The 8357-nt window shown below is 61.6% G+C and overlaps 2 protein-coding genes across 2 annotated transcripts in view; both read right to left on the bottom strand.

The window, feature by feature from the left end:
• The window catches only part of FAM46B (family with sequence similarity 46, member B), a 14526-nt gene extending 13302 nt beyond the window's left edge, over nucleotides 1-1224 (bottom strand). Inside the window, exon 1 of the mRNA XM_009882218.1 lies at nucleotides 984-1224. Coding sequence (XP_009880520.1) covers nucleotides 984-1224 — 241 coding nt within the window. The remainder of the gene's footprint in view (nucleotides 1-983) is intronic.
• Nucleotides 1225-1357: 133 nt separating this feature from the next.
• SLC9A1 (solute carrier family 9, subfamily A (NHE1, cation proton antiporter 1), member 1) overlaps nucleotides 1358-8357 on the bottom strand; it is a 34461-nt gene continuing 27461 nt past the window's right edge. The window contains exons 4-13 of the mRNA XM_009882217.1: nucleotides 6407-6657; nucleotides 5726-5943; nucleotides 5151-5353; nucleotides 4811-4900; nucleotides 4340-4410; nucleotides 3721-3894; nucleotides 3468-3582; nucleotides 2930-3031; nucleotides 2507-2579; nucleotides 1358-1680 (exon numbers count right to left, since the gene is read on the bottom strand). Of these exons, the coding sequence (XP_009880519.1) occupies nucleotides 1358-1680; nucleotides 2507-2579; nucleotides 2930-3031; nucleotides 3468-3582; nucleotides 3721-3894; nucleotides 4340-4410; nucleotides 4811-4900; nucleotides 5151-5353; nucleotides 5726-5943; nucleotides 6407-6657 (1620 nt within the window). The remainder of the gene's footprint in view (nucleotides 1681-2506; nucleotides 2580-2929; nucleotides 3032-3467; nucleotides 3583-3720; nucleotides 3895-4339; nucleotides 4411-4810; nucleotides 4901-5150; nucleotides 5354-5725; nucleotides 5944-6406; nucleotides 6658-8357) is intronic.

Genomic DNA, 8357 nt, shown 5'->3' with positions numbered 1-8357 from the left:
GGGGGCGTGGCGGCGGGGCGCGTGCCCGCCAAGGCAGCGGGGCAAAAGACGACGCGTGGCAAGGCACGGCGTGGGGAAGGGGGAAGCAGCCCGGGCTCCCCGGGGAAGGGATGATGAACACCCCACGGTGGGCAGCACCCACAGCAAAGGGGGTGGCACGTGGTGGGAGCCCGGTGGCACATGAGGGACAAAGTGACACGCTGGAGCACGATGCAGGACAGCCTGAGCCCGGGGAGGGCTGTAAGTCACCTAAACCCCCAGAGCTTTCCCCCAGCCCAGCCTTGCGGAAAGACGGGTCCTTCCAAGCCCAGGACCCCCGACACCCCCAGTTGCGCCCCTCAGGGGGGTGACCGTCCCCCTCCTGCCAAACTCCTGACCCCAGCGTGTCCCCACGCTCTCTGAGCCGGCCACCGGCTCTCCCCCAGCTCCTCCTGCTTGCAGGGAGAGAAAAACAACATCCCCCATGTAGCAAATGCCTTCCCATCCCCGGGAGCCCGGACGCCGTCTTTGGTTAAGGAGCAGCCGGTGCCGCTGCCACACTGCCGGGCAGGCACGGGGCGAGGGGCCGAGGCTGGCGGAGGGTCCCCGTGGGGACGGGTGACAGGTAGTGGCTCCAGGAGGGACAGAGAGGCCCAGGCTCGCGGGGCCGCTCCAAGCGAGGGGGGACCCGGCTCCCCCCTTGCATGGCTATAGGATATTTATTTAACAAGACCTGGCGTGAAATGCAGGGCCGGAGGAGAGGTACCCGGGCAGCAGCCGTCCCCGCCGGGGAAGCAGCCAAGGCATGGAGCGGTGGCACAAGCCCGAGGTCCCTCGGAGGGTGTCGGGTGAGGTGGTGGGTTCGCCAGCCCCGGCGCAAAGCCTGGCTTCCATCTTCTCATCCCTCTGCTCCGGAGGAAGGCGAGGGGGCAGGTAAACCTCAAGGTGAGGGGAGGCGAAGCTGGGCCGTGGGGTAACCTCTGCGGACACCCCCAAAAGCCCACCCTGCGCCCGCTGCAGCCGCCCCGAGGAGCCGCTCGCACGTCCTGCGTGGGTGGGCAGCCTCCGGGAAAGCCCCGCCGGGGCTGCAAGGCACCTGCAAATCCCAGTCCCGGGCGGTAAATCGTCTGTCACCCCCAGGCCACGGTGGGCGAAGAGCCCCGTGCATCCCGGGGGCTCCTTCCCCGCTCCTCGGGACCAGCCCAGGGCTTGCTGGGCAGAGCTGTCCTGGCAATCCCAGTCCATCCAGGACAGTCTCCCCTTCCTGAACCCCGTGTGTAGTGACAGAAGAAACCAAAAAGGAGAGCAAAGAGAGAAGAACAAATGAAGAGGGAGAGGAACTGTACGAAGCATTGTGTGAGGCTTCGCACGTCAGCCGCTACTGCCCCTTGGGGATGAAGGGTTCTCCCTCTTCCGGCTCCGGCCGTGGGCCCGGGTCGCTCAGGCATCGCAGCATCCGCTGGTTACTGGGGCTGTCGCTGGTCCCCGGGGTGAAGACGTCGTCAGTACCGGGGGAGGAAGGCTCCTTCACCCGCATCACCAGCCCCTCTTCGTCCTCCTCGGGCGAGGGCGGGAGGCCGCCGCAGCCCTTGGGCTCCTCGTTCATCAGGTCCACGGACTCCGGGGACTGCGGGGAGGCTGGGTCGATGGTGATGATGGGCAGGTTCTCCGAGTCCGCCTTGGGTTCATAGGCCAGCGGGTCTGGGGAGGCAGAGAGGGGTGAGGTAGGGACTGTCTCACGGTATCAACAACAAACTGGGTCAGGATAACCTGGGTAAAGTAAGGGGGGTGGCTGTTGGACCCCCGGCTAACGCAGCCCAGGTGTTTGGGGCTGAGATGTCTGGGCTGTCTTATCGATTTCCCAGCCTGCTGTTTAATTCCTTTTCCTGATTTCCACATCCCATCTGGAGCCGCTCCAGGCAGCCCAGCCCAGCCCAGCCCTGCTTCCCAGCGCTGTGCCGTTTGCAAGGGGCGAAGCTGCCCTCTGCCGATTAACCGCCGGCTCGGCAAGCGCCAGCAGCGGCGTCACACCCCGTCGCACCCTGCCACACTGTCCCCAAAGCTGGAGAGGACACGCATAGGCCAGGAGGAACCAAAGACGGCAAAGCAAATGAGTGATGGAGAAGACAGGAGTCCAGCGACAGGACTCGGGGCTGAGCGCTCTTGGTCCTCTCCCCTGCAGAGGGCAGGAAGAGGCACGGCCAGGAATGTGGCTGCGTGGATGAAGTGAGCTGAGCTCCGGACACATCCACTGACCGGCCAAGCCGCCTTCCCGGTGGGAACCATGCTGGGAAGCGAGCCGGGTGCTTCTGCACAAGCAGAGCTCGGGCTCGAGAACAGCACAGCCCTGGGGCTTGGCCGCATCACACACGAGGGAGCGGACCGGGGACGATCGGGGCTGGAGATCTGCAGCGGAGCTGAGGGGATGCAGGAGAACACAACCTCCGCGTGTTTCAGCGCCAAAGGGCCGGCGATGCCCACCGAGGCACCGGCAGCGGCACTCCCCCAGCAGCTCAGTCCCACCTACCTGAGCCGATGCGAGCCCGGGACATGGTGGGCGAGTCGAGCTTGTGAGCCGGCACTGTCAGGTAGTTGTTCATCTGCAACAGGAGAACAGGGACCGTCTCCATCGGAGTGGCCAGGACAAATGGGGAAGGGGAGGCAGGGAATTGATCTCAGGCCAAGGGGATGAGCGAGCAGCAGCAGCAGGATGGAGAAGACATGTGCACACATCCTTCCAGCCATGCTGCAAGGACTTGCTCGGAGCCCGAAGCAATCAGAAGACCCCCAAGACTTGGGGTCCCTCGCTGTCATCTGAACCTCAGCGCCCTCCCCATGCAGGACACCGATGCCCTTCCCAGGTTGGGAAGCCCCTCTTTTTCCCCCCGTCCTCCCCAACCCACGGCAACATCCCCGCTCCACCATCCCTGCTCCACCATCCCCTTGACACCTTCTGTTCCAGCTGCCGGGCCTTCTGCCTCCGCAAGAGCATCTGGTTCCAGGCCTCCTCGTAGGGGTCGGCCACAAGCGTGTGCCGGTTGTAGGATCGTAACTGGGAAAAGGCCCCAAGAAAAGAAGATGGGTTAAGAAAACCACACAGAAAGGCAAAGGAAGGTCACAGCACCATTTCCCTCGGAGACGGATCAAACCGCCACCAGTGGGCAGAGCACATCCAGCCAAGCTGGTGGCTCGTCCCTTGGGTGCTACCATGGGATGCCTGATCTGGACCCACCTTAGCCCAGTGAGGGGTTAAATGCTGGGCTCAGCCACCCACCGAGCCAGCCTCCCCCTCAGCACTATCCCAGCAGCATCCCAGGAGGAAAAGCCTCCTGGGGAGCGAGAGCCAGACCAGGAACGTGAGGGGCAAGAGGGCAAGGACACTGGGGGTGAAGGGCACAGCTGGCCCCACGGGCTTCCAGTGGGCAGTGGTCCTGGCCACCCCCAGGACAGCAAAGGGGGCACACACACGGTGCCAGGGGACACCCTACCCTCTGCCTGGTTTTCTGCAGGTTGTTGCGAAGGATTTTCCGGATCTCCTCCTCCTTGTCCTTGGACAGGGCCGGAAGGATGCGCTCCACGGGAAGGGTCTTGGGGTTGATGTTCCTGCACAGACAGACAGGATTCAGAGTGACTCTACGATGGCCACGGCAGGACCGAATGGCTGCTTGCCCTGCGGCCACTAGTTCAGCCTGCGCAAGGGGCCTGTCAGAGGCAGAGGGCGACCAGGGTCAGGAAACTCACTGGATGGAGACGGTGGAGACAGCGGAGGGGATCTTGCCTATGCCCCCACTCTCCACCAGCTCGATTGCCTGCTTCATCTCCATCTTGTGATAGAAAGCGATGAGCTGGGGCTCCTTGGACCGCTCCCCCGCAATCAGGCACTTCTTCACGTACTTCTTGTTGAAGCGATTCAGCCTTCCCGAGGACGTGGGGAAAGGAGGAGCAGAGATATATCAGACCTCCCCCTGCGCCGGCATGCAATCCCTGCTCCCAGTCGCTGGCCCGGGCCAGCAGAAGATGGTTCAGTTCCCACCAGCACAGGTCAGGCCAGGCTTCCCCGACTCCCTCCCCAGCCAAGCAGCCTCCGAAACACCCAGCAGCTGCTGGACCACAACGGATGGTCCTGAGCTCCTGCAGGGACTGGCCACCAGCAGCTCCCAACACTGCTGTGGGTGGCGCGGCGAAGGGGTACAGCCCTGCAGCCCCGCTCACACCCAACCCAAGGCCATAATTCATCAAGGGGAGCATGTGTGGATATTAAACCCCGGGGGAAAACCTGGCACAGGGCTGAGAAACCTGCTGAGAAACCCTTCCCCACTCCCCTCACGGGTCCCCCGAGTCCCCAAACCTCCACACTCACTTGTCCTTCCAGTGGTGATGCCCGTAGTGACCACAGATATCCTCAATCCCTGTCAGAAGGTGGTCTAAGAACTGGAAGAGAAAGTGCAAGGCGTAGGGCAGCTCGCAGGGCTGTTGCCCACCCTCTCCCCACCCCGACGCCCATGCTGACACAGGGGTGAGGGCACTCAGGGGGTGCAAACTCAGGGCTGTGGGTCCAGGATGGGCCTCAGGAGGGCAGCACGGTCCTACGCAACCGGGCTGCTGCTCTACCAGGCACAGGGGAGGTCTGGGTTGGAGCGGGCACTGGACGACACAGATGGGGGAGAGCCCTCGCTCTGTCCCCCCTTACCTTGGGCACCGATTTAGGGGCAGCTCCCGCTCTGTAAACCCGCCTGGTTACAGCGGTGGAGGTGGCAGAAGCAGAGAGAGAAGAGGGCTAAGGCGGCGAAGAGAAGCGCGCGGGGAGGGCTGGTCGGGCGCAGCGGGTTACCTGCGTGTGGATCTCTTCGTTGATGGAGCGTTTTGTCTCTTGCTTCTTCTTCACGGCCAGCAGGTCCACCAAGGGCCGGATGGTCATGCCCTAGGGAACAGAGAAGGTGGGTTAGACCTCTCCCCAAGACATATCGGCTGCGTTCAGCACAGCTGAACCACAGGGCTCTGCACTGCTGGTGTCACTTGGCAGCCTCAAGAGCTTTTGGAGAAGGGGGACAGTGACAGGGTCAGGGATGGAGGCTGGGGACGTGCTCCTCGCTCTCCACAAACACATGCAGCTCACTGAATAACCCCCTTTCCTTCTGAAATGGCACCGTGACCGCCTGTGTGCCACCAACCTGCACGAAGACTGTGAAGAAGATGACTGTGATGATGGCTGTGAGGAACATGTCCCTCATGCCAAAATGTTTATAGTCCAGGAGGTAACAGAGGGAGAAGGCGATGGCTCCTCGCAGGCCCCCGTAGGCGATGATGAACTGGTCCTTCGGCGTCAGCTTCACAATGCGGAACTTGTTGATGAACCAGGTGAGGACCAGGACACCTGGAGAAGCAGGGCCTCGTGTGAGCAGATGGTGAAGGATACCCTGCAGCCCCAAAGAGACACCCCCCTGGCAGCCCAGCTTGCAGCCCAGTGCAGCGTCACCCCCTCGGGGCCATGGGTGCAGGTGGATGCTGTCCTGCTCGTTCATCCCAACACCCGTCACCAGCTTCAACCCCATGTCTAGCACAAACTTGGCCTCAAGCCCATCTCCCCACAAAGCCAACCACCAGCAAGCCTGATGCCCACAGTAGAGAAGTGCCACCCAGTCAACTCCAGTCTCCCCAGCAAAGCAAACTTGGGCTTCACGGCCCTCAGAGTTGCGCATCACACAGGACCATCCCCAAGGGCTTTGCCACCACACTGACACCTCACCTAAAACTCTCGCGATGAGGCAGAAGAGCAGCGTGCTGATGACGAAGGTCCAGTTCCAGTAGTGGTGGCCAGCCACCGTGGAGACACCCAGGAAGATGAAGATGAGGGTCTCGCTCACACTGCTCCACATCTTAAGGAAATACTTGATGGTGGTGTGGGACTTGTGGGAGATGTTGGCTTCCACATAGGGACGCATGACCACGCCGGAGGCGATGAGCCTAAGGGCAAGGTTGGGTCACTCAGCAGCCATGGGGACATGGGGACAGCCCCAACCACCAGCCCTGCAGCAGCGTTTTGTGCTCTTCTACCAAACCCCAGAGCGGGACAGGGCTTGAGAGACACCAGCAATTGCTCAAGGTCTCCAGAGAAGGCAATACGTGGTTTCTCCTTCCTCCTGGCAGGGCAGGAGTGAGCATTGGTGCCAGGCAGGACAAAACCACATCATCTTGCCCAGGAGAATGGGCAATGGGCTGTCAGCGCCCTGGGATCTGCGCAACGACTCAAGAGAGTCGCTTCCCTCATCTGCCTCTGTGCGTATCCCAGCCCAAACACACCTCTGGCCCTCACTGGGCAGGTACTGGCCATGCTGGGACAGCCAGAGAGATGTGGTTACACCAGAGTAAATCCCCCAAATGGTACTGGGGACAGGAAGGCTTCTTATGCCACCTATGCCCAACTCACGCCATGATGCCGGAGAGGTGGAAGAGCTCAGCGGAGAGATATGCCATGTAGCTGTAGAGGAAGACGAAGAGGGGCTCGATGACTCGGATGTGGGAGGTGAAGCGGGACGTGAAGGCAGCAATCACCCCATAAATGACGCCCACGAAGACACCGCCCAGGGACACCACGAAGAAGCTGAGGAAGCCGAGGATGATATCGATAATGGTCACCTGCTCAAAGTTGGCAAATTCCTCAAAGAGGTGGTAGAGGACCTGGGAGGGAGAAGGGAGAGGGAGGTTCAAACTGTCCTGCTGGCAAGAGACAGCACCTCCGAGGAGACCTGCTCGGGGACCTCCCATGGAAGAGAAACAACAAAGGGAGCCAGGCAGGCACCCAGCAGGTCACACCTGAGATGAGGTGTGCCAGTGCTTGGGGAACCTGAGCTGGGTCCCGTGCTTGACCAAGCCTCACGTCAAAAAAAGCCAGTGATGTGAGACACAAACCTATAGGGACCACCTCCCCACCTTCCACGGCTCACAGGGACAGAGTGCCATCAGAGATGTGTCTGGGACAGCTCTGCTCTCCAACACAAACCCCACTCCTGTCCCAGGAAGGGCTTTGGTCAAGGTCTGAACCAGCCAGAGACTGTTCCTGCTTCCCAACGAGCAGGTCAGGACAGATCCAGGCTGGGGGACAACTGACAGCCGCACGGAGGCAAAAGCCAACATTTGCCCTGTGTGGCCCCGAGAACAGCCCAAACCCTTATGTCTTCTTGTAGCTAAAAGGGCAATCTCACAGGAGGAGCCCACCCCAGGTTCATCGCCTTCTCCCACCCCCAGACACATTTATTGGAGAGATTTTAAAGCAGAAGGTGACCCAGGAGCATCAGGATGGGAAACGGGTTTCATTCAGAGCATCCTGCAGGGATGGCAGCGCCCGCGGGCAGTGAGAGGGTGAGGTGCCAGCTCCTGCCTTCCAGGGCCGGGTCCTGGGACACGGGCAGGGACAGACGTGACAGCAGAAGGCAAAAGCATTCCCCAGGGCTGGGAGCGGGGGATACAGACCCTGCAGGGAGCCCCTCGGGTCAGAAGAGGGGAGAAGTGCCTGGGAAAAGGCCTGTGGTGGGACAATGCGTTCCTCATCACCAGGAACCTCGTCACCAGTGCGCTGAGCAGCCAGCTCCAAAGCGGACAGCTGGGATACGGGAGAAGAGCCAGGAAAAAAGCAGTGGGTTAGAAGTAAATTTAGAGGTCAGCTCTGCAGAGGAGGACGCCGCGCTGACAGCCAAACCAGCACCTGGACACAGACGTCCTTTGGAAACGGCACGGCCCCAGAGCGGGGTGGCCTGGCCCCCGAACCTCCCAAAGGTGCCTGAAAGGTGCTGCTCAAAGACTGGGGCTGAGGGGTGACCCAGGTGGGATGCCAGTCTGTCCGCAGCCCCCAGGGCTCCCCCCATGTCCTGCCCTCCCACCTCCGCGGGGCTGCAGCCGGGGGACAGCGAGGAAGGCCACAGGAGGAAGGAGACAGGAGGGAACAGCAGCTACACGGCAGCGCTGCCTGACCCAGCGCCAGCATGCCTGTGGTCCTGCTCGCCATCCCTGGCAGGACAGGAGCGGGTACGGCCCCAAACAGCAATTTCACCCAGGAGAGCAGATTCCCAGGAGACCAAGGCACAGTCCTGCTCTTCACTGAGAGGCGGTAGCCAGCTGGGCACGTGCTCTTGGTCTCCCCAAACCGCCAAGTAAAACACTTCACCTTAACCCACCTCTGCGGTGTTTTAAGCCGCTATATTTAGCTTTGCACCTGCAAAAGGTCAGGAGCAAGCGGAGGTGCCGCAGCTCAGCTGGCAGCAGGGACCTGGCAGCTTGCAACGGCCCAGTCTCTGGTTCTGCTCGCAGGGCTCGATTGATAGCTGCCAGTCCTGGTGCCACCACCCAGAGATGCTCCACCAAAGCGAACCCCTTGGCCGATC

This window comes from Charadrius vociferus, unplaced genomic scaffold (genome assembly GCF_000708025.1).
Source record: "Charadrius vociferus isolate BGI_N301 unplaced genomic scaffold, ASM70802v2 scaffold613, whole genome shotgun sequence".
NCBI classification, from domain to species: Eukaryota; Metazoa; Chordata; class Aves; order Charadriiformes; family Charadriidae; genus Charadrius; species Charadrius vociferus.
This window is presented reverse-complemented; position numbering and strand designations above follow the sequence as displayed.